Source organism: Oncorhynchus nerka, linkage group LG9a (assembly GCF_034236695.1).
Source record: "Oncorhynchus nerka isolate Pitt River linkage group LG9a, Oner_Uvic_2.0, whole genome shotgun sequence".
Lineage (NCBI taxonomy): Eukaryota > Metazoa > Chordata > Actinopteri > Salmoniformes > Salmonidae > Oncorhynchus > Oncorhynchus nerka.
This window is the reverse complement of record NC_088404.1, coordinates 48,540,365-48,560,914: the sequence shown is the minus strand read 5'-3', so window position 1 is coordinate 48,560,914 and position 20,550 is coordinate 48,540,365. Positions and strand designations below refer to the sequence as shown.

The window sequence follows — 20,550 nt, the reverse complement described above, 5'->3', positions numbered from 1 at the left end:
TGTTTGCTTCTTACATTCACCCTTTCATGTTTATTCAAATACTTATAATTCAAGTGCATATGGTTTGGTTTCAATACTTCAAACCAATTGGTAGGTCCAGGTAGTCACACAAATAGATGGGTGATTTCCAACCGCTCAACTCCGCTCACATGCTCTAGTCCGCAGCTTCACAGCAGAGGAAACGTCTCGTCTCAACTCTGCAGCTTCACAGCAGAGGAAACGTCTCGTCTCAACTCTGCAGCTTCACAGCAGAGGAAACGTCTCGTCTCAACTCTGCAGCTTCACAGCAGAGGAAACGTCTCGCCTCAAACTCTGCAGCTTCACAGCAGAGGAAACGTCTTCACAGCAGAGGAAACGTCTCGCCTCAACTCTGCGCCTCAACTCTGCAGCTTCACAGAGGAAACAGAGGAAACGAAACGTCTCGCCTCAACTCTGCAGCTTCACAGCAGAGGAAACGTCTCGCCTCAACTCTGCAGCTTCACAGCAGAGGAAACGTCTCGCCTCAACTCTGCAGCTTCACAGCAGAGGAAACGTCTCGCCTCAACTCTGCAGCTTCACAGCAGAGGAAACGTCTCGCCTCAACTCTGCAGCTTCACAGCAGAGGAAACGTCTCGTCTCAACTCTGCAGCTTTACAGCAGAGGAAACGTCTCGTCTCTAGTCGAAACGGTTTTTAAAAAAGAGGTGCCTTTTTCCTTTCTATCTGGATTCGGGCACATTTTATATAAATTTCACAAACCATGTCGCGGGGCCATTTTTAAACTAATCCTGGGTCGCTAATTATTGGTGTTGTTCAGTCTTTACCGAGACAGCTAACAACCTGGTAAATTGACAGTAGGTTAAGGCATATTTGACTGGCACAGGAAGAAAGGAAAATGGTCTGCTACTTGTGAGATGTGCTTGAAAAGGTAGGATTCCTATAGGCCTAATGTAAAAATCTATTTCTGGTGCTACTTAAATGCAGCTTGCGTGTGTTTTGATGAGAGTCAGGGAGACAGAGAGTGTTGTGAGGAAGGGAGTGTGTGTGTCTCCGTTAACTGAAGAGTATAAGGTTTCATGCAGTGTTTTCCCCTTACTGACACAATGACATTCAGGTCATTGTGCATGTTTATCACAGGTTGGTGGCACCTTAACTGGGGGGCTCGTGGTCATGGCTGGAGCGGAATGCTATCAAAGACATGGTTTCTTTGTGTTTGATGCCATTTTAGCCATCATTATGAGCCGTCCTCCCTTCAGCAGCCTCCACTGATGTACAGTTGTATGTTGGGAGTTTACATAAACTGAGTTTAAATGTATTTGGCTATAGTGTATCACAATTCCTGACATTTAATCCTAGTAAAAATTCCCTGTTTTCGGTCAGTTAGGATCACCACTTTATTTTAAGAACGTGAGATGTCAGAATAATAGTAGAGAGAATTATTTATTTAAGCTTATATTTCTTTCATCACATTCCCAGGGGGTGACAAGTTTACATACACTCAATTAGTATTTGGTAGCATAGCCTTTAAATTATTTATCTTGGGTCAAATGTTTCAGGTAGCCTTCCACAAGCTCCCACAATAAGTTGGGTGAAATTTGGCCCATTCCTCCTGACAGAGCTGGTGTAACTGAGTCAGGTTTGTTGGCCTCCTTGCACACACACGCTTTTTCAGTTCTGCCAACAAATTTTCTATAGGATTGAGGTCAGGGCTTTGTGATGGCCACTCCAATACCTTGACTTTGTTGTCCTTAAGCCATTTTGCCACAACTTTGGAAGTATGCTTGGGGTTGTTGTCCATTTGGAATAGCCATTTCCAACCAAGCTTTAACTTCCTGACTGATGTCTTGAGATGGAGGTAAATTATATTGAATCAACCTTATCCTACCTCATTTGCACACACTGTATATACTTGTTCTCAACTAGCCTACCTGGTTAAATAAAAGGTGAAATACATTTTGTTATAATATCCACATAATTTTCCTTTCTCATGATCTCAAATGTTTTGAAGTGCACCAGTCCCTCTTGCAGCAAAGCACCCCCACAACATGATGCTGCCACCCCCGTGCTTCACGGTTGGGATGGTGTTCTTTGGCTTGCAAGCCTCCCCATTCTTCCTCCAAACATAACGATGGTCATTATGCCCAAACAGTTCTATTTTTATTTCATCAGACCAGAGGACATTTCTCAAAAAGGTACAATCTTTGTCCCCATGTGCAGTTGTAAACCGTAGTCTGGCTTTTTTTAATGGCGGTTTTGGAGCAGTGGCTTCTTCCTTGCGCGTCCTCGTCCTGAGCGGTATGACGACTGCGTGGTCCCATGATGTTTATACTTGCGTACTATTGTTTGTACAGATGAACGTGGTACCTTCAGGCATTTGGAAATTTCTCCCAAGGATGAACCAGACTTGTGGAGGTCCACAATTTTTTTTCCTGGGGTCTTGGCTGATTTCTTTTGATTTTCCCATGATGTCAAGCAAAGAGTCACTGAGTTTGAAGGTAGGCCTTGAAATACATCCACAGGTACACCTCCAATTGACTCAAATTATGTCAATTAGCCTATCAGAAGCTTCTAAAGCCATGACATAATTTTCTGGATTTTTCCAAGCTGTTTAAAGGCACAGTCAACTTAGTGTATGTAAACTTCTGACCCACTGGAATTGTGATACAGTGAATTATAAGAGAAATAATCGGTCTGTAAACAGTTACTTCTGTCATGCACAAAGTAGATGTTCTAACTGACTTTCCAAAACTATAGTTATAGTAGAAATGGAGAGGTTGAAAAACAGTTTTAATTACTCCCACCTACGTGTATGTAAACTTACAACTTCAACTGTATATTCCTTCCTGCCATTCCTGCAGCCAAATCTCAAGTAGGCCTTCGCAAATATGAGGAAACCATTATATATGCAGTCTTCAATTATACACTGACCAGTGTGAAGTTACATTCATTGAGTAGGAGTGTGAATTTTAGTGACAGGTCTTTGAAGAATCTTTAGAAAACGTGAACGGGTGTGTCTGGGGGGACGGGGCGAACAGATGTAAGTGCCTTAAAAAGTATGATGGTAATGTCTGACAGGTTCTCACTTGTTTTGAAGGGACTCGGATGTGAGTGCTTAGCCAAGCTAGTGACGTGTTGCTGGTGTGTGTGTGTGTGTGTCTTGTTCACCTTGGCAGCGTAGCTCCACATGTCGATGCGGTCCTGCAGTCTCTTCTTACACTCTGGCTGCAGACGGACCCTCTTGTCCTGCAGGGCCTCCATCAGACAGGACATCTCTGAGGAGGAGCCAACGCACACTGTCAGGTACTCAAACTTTATTGGTTGTGTACACATATTGTGCTGATGCTATCGCAGGTGCAGCGAAATGGTCCTGTTTCTAGCTCCAGCAGTGTTGTAAGGCCACTCAACACAAAGGGAAAAAGGGCCGAAGCGGTAAGAGACATGTGTACGAGGGACAGAGGTGTGTATACAAATTGACCGTGTGCGTAACTCACGGCGCCCTCGGCCTGGTGGGATGGCAGCACAGTGGTGTTTGATGTCCAGAGCGCACGCCGTGTGGAGGACAGGGTCCACAAAGATGTCTGCCTTACTCTCCTTTAGTATGTTCAACACCTCCTGCAGAGAAAACAGAGAAAGGCGTGAAGAAGAGAGGGATTTTTCCCGCCTCGACTCTTGACTCCCGGACAGCGGAACATGGTTACATTCGAGGTGAGGAGATGAGAGCCACCCACCTTCTTGCAGCCCTCCACTTTGATCTTGAGCAGGTTGACTTTGAGACACTCCTCTACTTGACCAGTCTGTTCCTGGGCTGCAGCCTCCTCGGGACACAGCCGAGAGATCTGACACGCAAGACGAGTGTGTCAACTCGGTGACTTCCCCAATGTGGGGGAAAAAAAACCTTAACGTGCGTAAGACAGCAGAAATAGTCTTGCGTAGGACCAGGAGGCCGACTCACCTCGTCAGTGCAGTGCAGTTGCAGCTGAGGGTCCAGTCTGTAGTCCAGAGCTGACTCTTGCAGGATAACCCTGATCTGATCCTCACAGTCAGGAGACAGACGCTGTGGACAACATTACGCGTTTAGTACACATACCTAAACAGACAGACATTAAAGAAAATAGAAAAACGCCTCAACGCGGTAGTAACAACCCCCCCCCCACCAAAAAAAGGTGAACGAAATAAAAAGATCCAGTAACCCAGTGCATTCTGACCTGGTCGGCGTATTTGAGTTTGAGGCAGGAAACGACTTGTCCCTCTAGCTCGCTGTCCCCTGTAGCCTTGTTCAGGATGCTCTGGCAGAACTTCGGGATGTCAGCCTTACACGACTTCCTCAGCACCGGGTTCAACCTATAGTCTGGACAGGACACACGGGAGAGGAGACAGGGTGAGAGCCCCGTGGTTAGATATCGGGTGAGAACAGACGGGACATAGAAGTAATGCTACAGAGGTGCTGTGTTTGCATACTGGAAGCCATAATCTCTGCTCAGATTGTGAGCAGTGGAGGCTGGTGGGAGGAGCCATTGGAGGACGGGCTAATTGTAATGGCTAGAATGGCAGAAATGGAACGGAGTCAAATATGTGGTTTCCATATGTTTGATACCGTTCCATTAATTCCATTTCAGCCATTAGAATGAGCCCGTCCTCCTATAGCTTGTCCCACCAGCCTCCTCTGATTGTGCGCTATAGTGTGTGTGTGTGTGTTCAGTATCTACCCGTGTTCTGTGTGATCTGTCTCTTGGTGATCATCTGTTTACACTTGGGGTCCATCAGCTCGCTGTTCTTGTTCTGCTTCAGGCACTGCAGCATGTTCTTGGCATCAGCCTCAGTGCAGAACCGCTGGTAGAGATAGAGACAACACTATGAAACTTAGATAGAACCCTGATGAAGGCAGCGTAGCTGTCAAAACGCTGGTTATTATTATAAATGACATTCATTGCATGGGAGCCACAGACCATGCAGCTTTTCTCTTGTAAGAGTCCCGGACTATAAAAGCACTGGAAGAGAATATGCATGGGAGAGACCAACAGGCACCACAAGCCCCATTCATCCTATCTGTCTGACAGTTTTACTAACCGCCAGGAACCTCTTCTTCAGAAAATTATAATTATACAAAATACACTCAAATTTAATTTCAGACGCAATGCAATCAGCAATCATGGTTTGATAGAAGCGCCTTTGAGCATAACTACATTGTTGAAGACTTCCTTACATTCCTTGCATTTTCCTTGTGTTTGGACCTGTGTCCTTGTGTGCTAAAACGACGCAGTGAAAAAGTACATACCCGGATCATCGGCTTGCAGACCCTCATGAGTTGGTAGTCGAGCTCCGAGTCCATCATCTCTACCTCCTGCAGCTTAAACACCTTATGGTGACAGCGTTGGGTCAGCTGCTTCTTGTTCTCCTTCAGACACTCGATCACCTACGACAGAGAGAGGGCACTCGTCTTCATCGTCGTCAATCAGTCTCATGTAGAAATTTCACCGTTGCTAAACGCTTTTGTCTAGCGCACGACTGACAAGAGAGGCTGTCGTCCGGCTGATAGGAATCAGATGGAGAGGAATGTGTTTAGAACACGCATCAATAATACTGACCTGTGCGTTTCCAAAGGCCACGTTCTGGCACAGCCGCCCGATGTCCTGCTTACAGGAGTCGTAGAGCTCAGGCTCCAGACGGATATCCTCCGACATCTCCAGCTCCTCCACCCTCAGCTGCTTACGACACTTGACAGACACACGCTGCTCCTTCATGTCCTGCAGAGTGTCGTTCCTCACCGTGGTGCTCAGACAGAGCACTACATCCACCCTGGAGGGAATGAGAGAGAGGGGAGTGAAAGAGAGAACGTTTGTTTGACATTTTGTTCAACTATTTCTGAGTTCTCACTCAGGCAGCACTCACTTCTTCTTGATGTTGGGGCAGAGCTTGAGCACGTCCTCTTTGCAGGCCATCTTAAACTTGTAGGAGAAACGGAAGTCTTTAATTTGGACCTGGGAGGGAAGAGAAGGGACGAGCAAAAGGAGAAGGAAAGAGCAGAGAAATGGGAGTGAATCGACGGTCAAGGGCATGGGTTCAATTCTCACAGGGATCACACACACATACTTATCATGTTTCAGATCAGGAGTGCTATTTGACTCGGCCACGCCTCCTTGCCCGTCCAACAATTCCTAATCTACCACCCCTTCTAAACGCGACTAGCCCCGATGCTCCTCCCTCTTTTCCCCCTGCCACGCTACAAAGTTTCTCCCTGCAGGCGGTCACTGAGTCCGAGTTGCTGAAGGAGCTCCTTAAACTTGACCCCAAAAAGACATCTGGGTCAGATGGTTTAGACAGTTTTTTCTTTAAAAGGTTGCTATAATCGCCAAGCCTATCTCTGACCTTTTAAACCTGTCTCTCCTCTCTGGGGAGGTTCCCATTCTTTGGAAGGCAGCCACAGTGCATTCTTTATTTAAAGAGGGAGATCATGCGGATCCTAACTGTTATATGCCTATTTCTATTTTACCCTGTTTATCGAAAGTGTTGGAAAAACTTGTCAATAATCAACTGACTGGCTTTCTTGAGGTATATAGTAGTCTCTCTGGTATGCAATCTGGTTTACGCTCAGGTTATGGATGTGTCACTGCAACCTTAAAGGTGCTAATTGATGTCACCATTGATTCTAAGCAATGTTGTGCTGCTATTTTTTACTGACTTGGCCAAAGCTTTTGATATGGTAGACCATTCCATTCTTGTGGGTCAGCTAAGGAGTATTGGTGTCTCTCTCAAAAGTGCAGTGTATAAAGTCGGTATATCTGCTGTCTCAGCCACAGCCTGTCACCTAGTGAGTGGCCAACGCTCTACTCAATTTACATCAACAACATAGCTCAGGCAGTAGGAAGCTCTCTCATCCATTTATATGCAGATGATAGTGTTATACTCAGCTGACCCCTCACCAGATGTTGTGTTAAACGCTCTACAACAAAGCTTTCTTAGTGTCCAACAAGCTCTCTATGCCCTTAACCTTGTTCTGAACACCTCCAAAACAAAGGTCATGTGGTTCGGTAAGAAGAATGCCCCTCTCCCCAACGGTGTACTTACTACCTGTGAGGGTTGAGAGCTTGAGGTAGTCACCTCATACAAGTACTTGGGAGTATGGCTAGAAGGGTACACTGTCCTTCTCTCAGCACATTCCAAAACTGCAGACTAAGGTTAAATAAATCTTGGTTTCCTCTATTGTAATCACTCCTCTTCCACCCCAGCTGCCAAACTAACCCTGATTCAGATGACCATCCTACCCATGCTAGATTACGGGTCCTTAATTTATAGATCGGTAGGTAAGGGTGCTTTCGAGCGGCTAGATGTTTTTTACCATTCGGCCATCAGATTTACCACCAATGCTCCTATAGGACACATCACTGCACTCTATACTCCTCTGTAAACTGGTCATCTCTGTATACCAGTCACAAGACCACTGGTTAATGCTTATTTATAAAATCCTCTTAGGCCTCACTCCCCCCTATCTGAGATATCTACTGCAACCCACATCCTCCACATACAACACCGTTCCTGCTAGTCACATTCTGTTAAAAGGTCCCCAAAGCAAACACATCCCAGGGTCACTCTTCTTTTCAGTTCGCTGCAGCTAGCGACTGGAACGAGCTGCAACAAACACTCAAACTGGCCTGTTTAAGTCTGTTCTGTCTCTCCTCATTTAGACGCAATTATTAACACTCTCACTGAAAGTTTTGGCTGTTTCGCGTGATGCATTGTCGTCTCTACCTTCTTGCCCTTTATGCTGTTGCCTGTGCCAAGTAAGATTTTTACCATGTTTTGTGCTGATACCATGTTGTGCTGCTGCCATGCTGTTGTGCTGCTGCCATGCTGTATTGCTACCATGCTGCCATGTGTTGCTGCCATGCTGTTGTTGTCGTCTTAGGTCTCGCATGTCGTAATGTGTGTTTTATCCTATATTTTTAATCCCAGGCCCCCGTCCCCGCAGGATGCCTTTTGGTAGGCTGTCATTGTAAATATAAATAAAGGTTGAATAAAATAAAGACAAATGAAATACACCAGTGTTGGGAGTATATTTGGAGTCGGGCCACAGAGACTCACCAGCTGGAAGTGTGTGACGCCCACGGCACACTTGTCGTTCATCTCCTTCTGGTGTTTGTTCTGCACCAGACACTCCATCAGATCCCCCGTGTCGATCTGGTTATCTGCCACCTCCTGGGAGAGAGAGTAAGAAAAATAGAAAGTGGTCAGGAGCCAAAGACCATAAGGAAAAAAGTTGGAGTACTGTTAGAGTCAGAATACAAAGCCATTGAAATATGTCTCTTGTCCTTATAAGAATCAGTGAAATCAGTTAAAGATGCACTATGTAGAAATCGTTCCGCCATTTCCTGGTTACTAAAATTTGAATAGTTCGCCTAGTGTCAGTTTGTGACAAAACACGCAAGTATAGTGTAGAGAATCATTGTACCATCTAAACTGCTGTGAAATATATTTTCCCATAACCAGAAATATTGTATTGTCAGCTGTTTGAAGCTGGTGTACAAAACAGAAAGAACAAAAACTAAATTTAAAATGGAAAGCATGGAAATAACACACATAGAACAGATCTACCGCTTCTTTGACTTGCTTTCAATGAGAACAACAGATCTAAAACTCACATTTCTTTTTTAATTATGGATAATTTGAAATTCTAGACTCTTGGCAGGATAGATATCCTTGTCATTGGTAGTGGAATTGAAAAGGGGGGTTGGTGGTATGAATAGCCCCTCATCGCTGGGGTAGAGGTAGGACTCACGTGACAGTAGGATTGGATGACTGGCTCACAGGCTCGCATCAGCAGGGTCTCAATCTGAATGTCCTGGTGGGAGGAGAGAAGAACATCCTTTTACCATGTGACCAACCATAGTTTACCACAGCCAGTTCCTCACACAGAGCAGTCGGTCAACGTGTCCCTGGTCCTCCTTTCTTACCTCAGACTCCAGTTCAGTCAGGTTGCCCACCACATCTTTGCACTCTGACACCAGGTCTTCTAGGTGGTCCTGTAGACAGTCCAGCTCCTGGAACACCCCAAAAATACCATGTCAGACTTCAATACAGAAAACATACACCATGGTTGAGCAATTATTACTGTGCCCCTGGTCTAAGCCCAACATGGTTGACCACATGTTATAGTTAACGAGTACAAAGCCTTCTAAAGAAAAATGATCCCGCCAGCAGTTACAGGCTACAATAAATAAATGGATGATATGGTTTAATATGCAAGTGATAATAATTGTGTGAGACAGACAGCAGGTGGTCTCCTCCAGTACCTGTCCAGACTCTGCCTTCTCACTGCACCACTTCCCCAGGTCGGTCATACAGCGCCTCTGCAGCTCCGGGTCCAGCTTCACATCCAGCGCCCTCTGGTGGAGGATACGCTGCACCTCCACTTTACAGTCCCGAGACAGCTAGGAAATATCAAAGAATAGAACTCGGGATCAGGGTTGGGGTCAATTCCCTTTCAATTCGGTCAATTACAAGTCAGGTTACTTCCCGAAATCAAATGGAATTGAGGCCAACCCTGTTGAGGATGCAGGACAAGCGACAACCAGGCAGTAGGGGACATTGGAGCCCAAGAAAGACAAGCAAGCGTCAAGGCTAATGGGATGTTCCATCAAAATAAATGATACTTTTGCTTGTTGTGTACCTTCAGTATATTGATTGGGTGATCACATTAAGACATTATCCCAACGTTGTCAATGTCACCAAGCAACCATTCAGAGATTATTCAGATTATAGTCATTTTCATTGCAAGGCTGAAGATCATTCCCGAGTACAGAGACCATTACATCACCTAATTCCACTTCTGACACCAATGCCACATTCAACATGTAAAGGTGCACAATGATATATCAAGTGATAAGCTATAGAATTACATTTTCAGAAATGTGTTCAAATTGACATTCGACAGCAACAAAAAAAAAGCCCACATTTTCCCTCATTTTGACCAGAATCATCTTCAGGAATCAGAACCCAATCACATCACGATAATCATCATCACTGAACTTACTTACAATGTAACCTTGTTTTCCTGTTTGTTCCACTGCATTCCCCTTTTAAAAAGGACAACACTTTCAGGATGTACTGAGGACAGATGTACGGTATTTCTAAAGGTCTAAGATCACTTCAGACAATAGTTCTTTATGTGATTATTACAAGTAAATCTATATCGCTATTCCTCTACATTAGGCACGGATGCATTTCCTGTGTGCAGTACGCTGCAGTCAATCATGAGTATATTAAGACATACGGTTTGGACACACCTACTCATTCCAGGGTATCTTTATTTTTACTATTTTCTACATTGTAGAATAATAATGAAGACCTCAAAACTATGAAATAACACATGGAATCGCGTACAGTAGTAAGCAAAAAAAGTGTTAAACAAATCAAAATATACACTGCTCAAAAAAACAAAGGGAACTCTTAAACAACACAATGTAACTCCAAGTCAATCACACTTCTGTGAAATCAAACTGTCCACTTAGGAAGCAACACAAATTTCACATGCTGTTGTGCAAATGGAATAGACAACAGGTGGAAATTATAGGCAATTAGCAAGACACCCCCAATAAAGGAGTGTTTCTGCAGGTGGTGTCCACAGACCACTTCTCCGGTCCTATGCTTCCTGGCTGATGTTTTGGTCACTTTTGAATGCTGCCGGTGCTTTCACTCTAGTGGTAGCATGAGACGGAGTCTACAACCCACACAAGTGGCTCAGGTAGTGCAGCTCATCCAGGATGGAACATCAATGCGAGCTGTGGCAAGAAGGTTTGTTGTGTCTGTCAGCGTAGTGTCCAGAGCATGGAGGCGCTACCAGGAGACAGGCCAGTACATCAGGAGACGTGGAGGAGGCCGTAGGAGGGCAACAACCCAGCAGCAGGACCGCCACCTCCGCCTTTGTGCAAGGAGCAGGAGGAGCACTGCCAGAGCCCTGCAAAATGACCTCCAGCAGGCCACAAATGTGCATGTGTCTGCTCAAACGGTCAGAAACAGACTCAATGAGGGTGGTATGGGGGCCGACATCCACAGGTGGGGGTTGTGCTTACAGCCCAACACCGTGCAGGACGTTTGGCATTTGCCAGAGAACAACAAGATTGGCAAATTCGCCACTGGCGCCCTGTGCTCTTCACAGATGAAAGCAGGTTCACACTGAGCACATGTGACAGAGTCTGGAGACGCCGTGGAGAACGTTCTGCTGCCTGCAACATCCTCCAGCATGAACGGTTTGGCAGTGGGTCAGTCATGGTGTGGGGTGGCATTTCTTTGGGGGGCCGCACAGCCCTCCATGTGCTCGAGCAGAGGTAGCCTGACTGCCATTAGGTACCGAGATGAGATCCTCAGACCCCTTGTGAGACCATATGCTGGTGCGGTTGACCCTGGGTTCCTCCTAATGCAAGACAATGCTAGACCTCATGTGGCCGGAGTGTGTCAGCAGTTCCTGCAAGAGGAAGGCATTGATGCTATGGACTGGCCCGCCCGTTCCCCAGACCTGAATCCAATTGAGAACATCTGGGACATCATGTCTCGCTCCATCCACCAACGCCACGTTGCACCACAGACTGTCATCAAGAGCATGCCCGGGCGTTGTAGGGAGGTCATACAGGCACATGGAGGCCACACACACTACTGAGCCTCATTTTGACTTGTTTTAAGGACATTACATCAAAGTTTGATCAGCCTGTAGTGTGGTTTTCCACTTTAATTTTGAGTAACTCCAAATCCAGACCTCCATGGGTTGATAAATTTGATTTCCATTGATAATTTTTGTGTGATTTTGTTGTCAGCACATTCAACTATGTAAAGAAAATATAATTTAATAAGAATATTTCATTCATTCAGATCCAGGATGTGTTATTTTAGTGTTCCCTTAATTTTTTTGAGCAGTGTATATTATATTTGAGTTTCTTCAAAGTAGCCACCCTTTGCCTTGACAGCTTTGCCCTCTTGGCATTCTCTCAACCAGCTTCATGAGGTAGTCATCTGGAATGGATTTCAATTAACAGATTGTTATGGCAAGAACAGCTCAAATAAACAAAGAGAAATGACAGACCATCATTACTTTAAGACATGAAGGTCAGTCAATCTGCAAAATGTCAAGAACTTTGAAAGTTTCTTAAAGTGCAGTTGCAAAAACCTCCAAGTGCTAAGATGAAACTGGCTCTCATGAGAACCGCCACAGGAAAGGAAGACCAAGAGTTACCTCTGCTGCAGAGAACACGTTCACTAGAGTTAACTGCACCTCAGATTACAGCCCAAATAAATGCTTCAAAGTTCAAGTAACAGACACATTTCAACATCAACTGTTCAGAGGAGACTGCGTGAATCAGGCCACCTTGGTCGAATTGCTGCAAAGAAAGCACTACTAAAGGACACCAATAGGAAGAAGACATTTTCTTGGGCCAATAAACAAGAGCAATGGATATTAGACTGGTGGAAATCTGTCCTTTGGTCTGATGAGTCCAAATTTGAGATTTTTGGTTCCAACTGCCGTGTCTTTGTGAGAAGCAGAGAAGGTGAACGGATGATCTCCACGTGTGTGGTTCCCACCATGAAGCATGGAGGTGGTGGTGTTTTCATGGTGACACTGACAGTGATTGATTTAGAATTCAAGGCACACTTAAACAGCATGGCTACCACAGAATTCTGCAGTGATACGCCCTCCCATCTGGTTTGCGCTTTGTGGGACTATCATTTGTTTTTCTACAGGACAATGACCCAACACACCTCCAGGCTGTGCAAGGGCTATTTGACCAATAAGGAGAGTGATGGAGTGATGCATCAGATGACCTGGCCTCCACAATCCCCGACCTCAACCCAATTTAGTTGGTTTGGGATGAGTTGGACCGCAGAGTGAAGGAAAAGCAGCCAACAAGTGCTCAGCATATATAGGAACTCCTTCAAGACTGTTGGAAAAGCATTCGTCATGAAGCTGGTTGAGAGAATGCCAAGAGTGTCAAAGCAGTCATCAAGGCAAAAGGTGGCTACTTTGAAGAATCTAAAATATATTTTTTGATCTGTTTCACACTTTTTTGGTTACTACATGATTCCATGTGTTATTTCATAGTTGTGATGTCTTCACTATTATTCTACAACGTAGAAAACATCAAAATAAAGAAAAACCCTTGAATGAGTAGGTGTGTCCAAACCTTTGACTAGTACAGTATGTAAATATGAATGCGTGTATGTCTATGGGTGCAATCCTACCCGCCGTCCCTGCTCCTCTGTGCGGTACGCGTGGCGGTACAGACAGGAGAAGATGGCGCCGGGTGGCATCATCTCGCTGGTCTCGTTCCAGCCGTGGGTGTGACACAGGCGGGAGGCGTCACCCTGGCACTTCTTATACAAGATGGGGTCCAGTCTGGGAGGCAGAACGTTTGTGTAAGGAACAGTCAGTCAATCAAATGCATCTAGAATGCCCTTTTTACATCAGCAGTTGTCACATAGTGTTTAGTGTCACATAGTGCAAGAGCACGATGTAGGAAAAAGCCATACCAGGAAAATGCAGTGACCAGGCATAATAAAAACCCTTACATGGAGCCTGGTTAGGCTCCTATATTAACGATACAGTGGTTAAAAAGGCTTGAATGTGTGGAGGATCCCCATAAACTAGCATTGCCACTTACTTCCAATCCCGTGCTATGAAGTACTGCAGCTCCAGCAGCCTGTGTTCACAGTCCTCCACCATCTTGTCTGTGTACAGGTGCTCCATCAGACACGACAGGATCCTACACAATCACAACAAACACACATTACCAGAGCTGAAGTATGACAGATAAATGATGATATATATTTTTTTAAATCACTGTTCTGGTAGTTCTCTTTCCTATTATCTATGTAAAGTGAGCAGGGGAGTGGAAGATTTTGGTGACTCACATCGGGTCTCCGTTGCGGATGTGTTTGCAGGCTGTCTGGATGACAGACTCACAGGCCTCGTTTAGGGCCCGGTCGATACGGTAGTCTGCCCCAGGGTCGGCCTCCTGGATCAAAGTCTGGAGCTGGAGGGGGGTCAATAACAACCAATCAACCGATAGAAATAAAAGTTTAAAAAAACAAAAACATTATTTGAAGCGGATACCTGTGTACACTATTTTGTTCTGGTCCATGGCTGCTCTTTAAAGCTCCAAACTAAAAGATTGTGCCCTTAATCCCAGTCTTGATAACTCATCTTCTAATATCTATGGTGAGATTTTGTAGGCGAACTGAACTCACAGCTTTCTGGCAGAGGTTGTCGATGGCGCCCAGGTCTCCTCGGCCTACCCTCATCAAACAGTGCAGGGTGCGTCCTTTGCGGTGGAGTCCGGAGCAGTGGGCCTCGATCTCCTCGCGGCAATGCAGCACAATCTCAGGGCTCAGAGAGAAGTCCTCCATCAACATCCTCCTGTAGTCCAACATCTCCCCCTGACATTCCCCGCTCACTGTACGACCTAGAACACCACACACACACACACAAACACGTCAGGAAATGTCATGCGGGAACTGCAAGTAGGGCACTTGAAAGACATTTAATTTCATTAACTGAAGAGAAAAACACTAAAAGTAAGACCAGAATGACCCCACATGAGTTTTGTACTCCAAAGTAAGATATACATTACCAGTCAAAAGTTTGGACATGCCTACTCATTCCAGGGTTTTTCTTAATTTCTACAATGTAGAATAATAGTGAAGACATCAAAACTATGAAATAACACATATGGAATCATGTAGTAACCAACAAAGTGTTACAAAAATATATATATATATTTTGATTTGAGATTCTTCAAATTAGCCACCCTCTGCCTTCATGACAGCTTTGCACACTCTTGGCATTCTCTCAACCAGCTTCATGAGGTAGTTTCAATGAACAGGTGTGCCTTGTTAAAAGTTAATTTGTGGAATTTCTTTCCTTCTTAATGTGTTTGAGCAAATCAGTTGTGTTGTGACATGGTAGAGGTGGTATACAGAATATGGTCTTTTACCAAATAGGGCTAAGTCCATATTATGGCAAGAACAGCTCAAATAAGCAAAGAGAAATGACAGTCCATCATTACTTTAAGACATGAAGGTCAGTCAATGTGAAACATTACAAGAACGTTGAATGTTTCATCAAGTGCAGTCGCAAAATCCATCAAGCACTATGAGGAAACTGGCTCTGAACGGATGATCTCCGCATGTGTGGTTCCCACCGTGAAGCATGGAGGAGGTAGTGTGATGGTGCTTTGCTGGTGACACGGTCAGTCATTTATTTAGAACTCAAGGCACATTCTGCAGCGATACGCCATCCCATCTGGTTTGCTCTTAGTGGGACTATCATTTTTTTTTTTCACAGGACAATGACCCAAAACAAGTAGAATGATGGAGTGCTGCATCAGATGACCTGGCCGCCACAATCACCCAACCTCAACCCAATTGAGATGGTTTGGGATGAGTTGGACCACAGAGTGAAGGAAAACCAGCCAACTAGTGCTCAGCATGTGGGAACTCCTTCAAGACCGTTGGAAAAGCATTCCAGGTGACTACCTCTTGAAGCTGGTTGAGAAAATGGCAAGAGTATGCAAAGCTGTCATCGAGGCAAAGGTTGGCTACTTTGAAGAATCTAAAATATAAAACATATTTAGATTTGTTTAACACCTTTTTTGTAAATTCATAGTTTGTGTCTTCCCTATTATTCTACAATGTAGAAAGTAGTAAAAAACAAACATGGAATGAGTAGGTGTGTCCAAACTTTTGACTGGTACTGTACATTTACAAAACATAAGAGATCGAACAGGTGGACACACAGATATAGGTTAGGAAGACAAGAGCCAGCCCAACCTCTGTGAACGGCAGACTCGAGACAGAGTAGCAAGTAGGATAGGCGTGCCTCGCGGGCGCGGGGCATGTTGGTGTCCGCACTGCAGCGGTACTTCCTCAGGTCCGTCTTGCAGGCCTTGGCCAGGGAGTAGCTCACCTTGTAGTCCTGGGCAATCAGCTTCTGACGAGTGGTCAGAGCATCTCTGCACTGTGGAGGACATCCACAACACACCACAGCTCTGTTCACAATTATTGACTAATGGCCAAAAGAACAAAAATAGATTGACCAGAACAGACTTTCCAGTTTTTCCCCTAGGATTTGTGGGCGTGGTAATGGTCATGGCCAACGGCGCTGCCTCCACCCAAAATTTTAGAGGCCCTCCTCTTGGCCACAGAGACAACATTTAGCTATTTTAAAGTAACTGCCCAGTGTTTCAGATTTCTATAATTACTTACAATAGCAGTGAAACAGTTATTTCCCCCCCAAAAATTTAAAAGCAGCTTTTCTTTGTTGGAATGGTGTGGGCATATACCGGTTTTTAAAGTGTTTTTTCTTCAATTGATACTTTATAGGATGAGTCAACAACATTATTTGAGTATGCGTTAACACAAACTTTTAAAGGTGATATTTTCACTGGGCAGTTTCTTTAAAGCTAGTTTCCTGCAATTCTACATATTTTGCAGGGCTCAACATTAACGTTTGTCCTTGTCTGGGAAATTAAAATTATATTCTCTGGCAACATCTCTTGTGGACGTTCCTGCAGTCAGCATTGCACGTTCCCTCAAAACATCTGTGGCATTGTGTTGTGTGTCAAAACTGCACACTTATTTTCACCAGCACAAGCTGCACCAATGTAATGATAATGCGTTTTAATCAGATTCTTGATATGCCACACCTGTCGGGTAGATGGATTATCTTGGGAAAGGAGAAATGCTCATTAACATGGATGTAAACCAATTTGTGCACAAAATTTGAGAAATTATATTTGTGTGCATATGGAACATTTCTGGGATCTTTCACTTCAGCTCATGAAACCTGGGACCAACACTTTACATGTTGCGTTTATATATTTTTGTTCAGAATACATTTCAAACAATTACTCAGATGGATCAACGCCAACATTGGAATAATATTCAAATACATTTTTCATGTATATAGATAAAAAAGCCTACATGTCAAAGTGTAGGTGATATGCATATGCTATTGGCTATAGCCTTGTGTCCAAACCGGTGCTGACGAGGGAAGCGCCAGATAATGTAGCCAAACTTTAATGACACTTTTAATTTACCTACATAAATATAGGCTTAACACAAGTCCTTTTGACAAATATAATAAAGAATCATTAATATTTAACGTCTAAAGCAGGGGTATTCAACTATTGCCCTACGATATCTGGTTCTAACTGATAATTAATTGCATACAGCTGGTGTCCCAGGTCTGAATCAGTCCCTGATTAGATGGGAACAATGAAGCAAGCAGTGGAAATGGCTTCGTGGTCCAGAGTTGAGTTTGAAGGGGTCTAAAGGCTTGATTCTTGACATACTCGAGGCACGGTTCATTCAGATCAAATCGTCACAAGACCGGAGCGTGAAGGACAGTGCCTGTTGCGCACCACACAGGGCAATGGTGACCAGTCATTCAGAGCCCCACCTGTTTTGAGCCCCACATTTTTTGCCCAAAAATATTTAAAAATAAAAATTAGTGCTTTCCTGTTATGCATGGAATTTTGGCATTAATACATGTCACATCAGTTTGCAAGCAATGTAAAAATATATACACTACCGTTCAAACGTTTAGGGTCACTTAGAAATGTCCTTGTTTTTGAATCAAAAGCAAATTTTTTTGTCCATTAAAATAACATTGAATTGATCAGAAATACAGTGTAGACATTGTTAATGTTGCAAATGATGTAACTGGAAACGGCTGATTTTTTATGGAATATCTACATAGACGTACAGAGGCCCATTATCAGCAACCATCACTCCTGTGTTCCAACGGCACGTTGTGTTAGCTAATCCAAGTGTATAATTTTAAAAAAGGCTAATTGATCATCAGAAAACCCTTTTGCAATTATGTTAGCACAGCTGAAAACTGTCGTGCTAATTAAAGAAGCAATAAAACTATCCGTCTTTAGACTAGTTGAGTATCTGGAGCATCAGCATTTGTGGGTTCGATTACAGGCTCAAAATGGCCAGAAACAAAGCACTCTTCTGAAACGCAGTCTATTCTTGATCTGAGAAATAATGGCTATTCCAGGCGATAAATTGCCAAGAAACTGAAGATCCTGTACAACTCTGTGTACTACTCCCTTCACAGAACAGCGCAAACTGGATCTAACCAGAATAGAAAGAATGGGGAGGTACAACCTGAAAAATCAATTACGTCATTTTTTCCTGAGTTCCCAGTTGTGTTGACAGCACCATAAATCCAGAGAATGCCAGACTTTGATGACAAAATTTGCCCACAAAGGACCGCGGCGCCACCTGTCTGTTCAAGTGAGCACAAAAATGTATTGAATGCTGCTGTATAAATTATATATGCCAGCGAGATATGTATATTGTAGCTAAAAAATAAATACTAACTGTATGTTGTGTAGCCCATGTGCCTCACCATAATAATATGGTCTATTCATTTCACCTACTGTTCTGACTTGGTGGTGAATATGTAGCCTATAATCTGTTTGAGAGAAATGTCATCATTGAATGTTGTAAGAGCTTTCATTGTCTCCTTATATGCCCCCTTTATTTATCCTACGGTTCTGACTTGGTATATAAGGAGAACACTAAGAACGGCCCATGTTCTGATTTCTGACATTATACATTTCAAAAGTGGTAAACAAATAGTTACATGGACTACGTCCGTCCTAGTTCGCTCATTAATGTCTAAATCGAAAATGTCATTAGAAACCACATTTGATTAAGCAAGTCAGCCAAATAATTTTTTTAGGCAGTAAATGCAGCTGAATGAACTGTTTTGCTGCCAGACAAGGCTCGACTGATAGTCAGGTGTAGCAGTGGTAAAATATTGGGATTGATGTTGGGACAGCTTTATGTAAACCCTAACAGATTGTGGGCACCGTTTGTCATCGTTATAGTGAAACTAATATATTGTTTAGTATTGTGTAGTGGCTTTGCTGGCATGCATTCCACATTAGTTTTTTTTGCCCGGGCCAAGATTTACATGCTAAAATCGCCACTGGCAGAGGCGATCAGCATTTAGAAACTATTTAACCATAGACTTAAATTGTTTAATGCCATTAAACAAAAACGTATCATGTTCTATTGGTTTTCAAATCAAAGTTATTTTATTGTCCAGCAGCCAAAGACATAATCTCAGTCAAATTAGTAATATATAGTTTAATCTCTGTTATATGAAACCACTTGCGCGTGCAATGCACTTTTGAGATCAGTGTTCTCACTAATTGTATTTTGGATCAGTCACGCGTAGCCTATAGCCATGCGCATTGTTGATCTGCTGCATCAGCCTCATTGCTTTAAAAAAATAAATATATATTTTGTGCAGTGGTTGTATGAATTTTGGATCTGTCGTCCCAGAACTTTCCCCAGCGTCTGTTTTAAACTGAGACAAAATAAGCCATGTATAGTGTAAAGAATCAACATACTGTCTACACCACTGTAAAATACACTACATGACCAAAGGTATGTGGACACCTACGCATTGAACATCTCATAACAAAATCATGGGCATTAAATGGAGTTGGTCCCCCCTTTGCTGCAATAACTGCCTCCACTCTTCTGGGAAGACATACCACTAGATGTTGGATAGCTGCGGGGACTTGCTTCCATTCAGCCACAAGAGCATTGCCGAGGTTGGGCGATTATGCCTGGCTTGCAGTCAGTGTTCCAATTCATCCCAAATGTGTTCGATGGATTTGAGGTCAGTGCTCCGTGCAGTTCTTCCACACCGACCTTGACAAACCATTTCTGTATGGACCTCGCTTTGTGCATGGGGGCATTGTCATGTTGAAACAGGGAAGGGCCTTCCCCAAACTGTTGTAACAAAGTTGGAAGCACAGAATCATCTAGAACGTCACTGTATGCTGTAGCATTAAGATTTCCCTTCACTGGAACTAAGGGCTCCTAGCCTGAATGAAGAAAAACAGCCCCAGACCATTATTCCACCTCCACCAGACTTTACAGTTGGCACAATGAATTGGGGCAGGTAGCGCTCTCCTGGCATCCGCCAAACCCAGATTCGTCCGTCGGACTACCAGATGGTGAAGTGTGATTCATCACTCCAGAGAATGTGTTTCCACTGCTCCCAAAGTCCAATGGTGGTGAGCTTTACACCACTCCAGCCGACAATTGGCATTGCGCATGGTGATCTTAGGCTTGCATGCAGCTGCTCGACCCTGGAAACCCATTTCCTGAAGCTCCCGACTAACAGTTTGTGGGCTGAAGTTGCTTCCAGAGGCAGTTGCAACCACGGACAGACGATTCTTACGAGCCATGCGGTTCAGCACTCAGTGGTCCCATTCTGTGAGCTTGTGTGGCCTACCACTTCGCGGCTGAGCCGTTGTTGATCCTGGACATTTCCACTTCACAATAACAGCCCTTACAGTTGAAAAGGGCAGCTCAAGCAGGGCAGAAATGATACGAACTGATGTTGGAAAGGTGGCATCCTATGACGGTGCCACGTTGAAAGTAACGGAGCTCTTCACTAAGGCCATTCTACTGCCAATGTTTGTCTATGGAGATTGCTTGGCTTTGTGCTCAATTTTATACACCTGTCAGTAATGGGTGTGGCTGAAATAGCAGAATC

General features: G+C 44.1%; 1 protein-coding gene across 2 annotated transcripts in view; it reads right to left on the bottom strand.

Annotated features, from left to right (window-relative positions):
- The window catches only part of LOC115134446 (Golgi apparatus protein 1-like), a 44,380-nt gene that overhangs the window by 5,523 nt on the left and 18,307 nt on the right, over positions 1 to 20,550 (bottom strand). Inside the window, exons 7-25 of one of the 2 annotated variants that reach the window (XM_029668418.2) lie at positions 15,789 to 15,975; positions 14,208 to 14,422; positions 13,872 to 13,993; positions 13,622 to 13,723; positions 13,203 to 13,356; positions 10,010 to 10,048; positions 9,266 to 9,403; positions 8,927 to 9,013; positions 8,752 to 8,814; positions 8,058 to 8,171; positions 5,868 to 5,956; positions 5,564 to 5,774; positions 5,254 to 5,391; positions 4,685 to 4,808; positions 4,184 to 4,326; positions 3,931 to 4,032; positions 3,707 to 3,814; positions 3,470 to 3,590; positions 3,144 to 3,250 (exon numbers count right to left, since the gene is read on the bottom strand). In XM_029668418.2, the coding sequence (XP_029524278.2) occupies positions 3,144 to 3,250; positions 3,470 to 3,590; positions 3,707 to 3,814; positions 3,931 to 4,032; positions 4,184 to 4,326; positions 4,685 to 4,808; positions 5,254 to 5,391; positions 5,564 to 5,774; positions 5,868 to 5,956; positions 8,058 to 8,171; positions 8,752 to 8,814; positions 8,927 to 9,013; positions 9,266 to 9,403; positions 10,010 to 10,048; positions 13,203 to 13,356; positions 13,622 to 13,723; positions 13,872 to 13,993; positions 14,208 to 14,422; positions 15,789 to 15,975 (2,364 nt within the window). The remainder of the gene's footprint in view (positions 1 to 3,143; positions 3,251 to 3,469; positions 3,591 to 3,706; positions 3,815 to 3,930; positions 4,033 to 4,183; positions 4,327 to 4,684; positions 4,809 to 5,253; positions 5,392 to 5,563; positions 5,775 to 5,867; positions 5,957 to 8,057; positions 8,172 to 8,751; positions 8,815 to 8,926; positions 9,014 to 9,265; positions 9,404 to 10,009; positions 10,049 to 13,202; positions 13,357 to 13,621; positions 13,724 to 13,871; positions 13,994 to 14,207; positions 14,423 to 15,788; positions 15,976 to 20,550) is intronic. The other variant, XM_029668419.2, reaches the window with a different exon arrangement.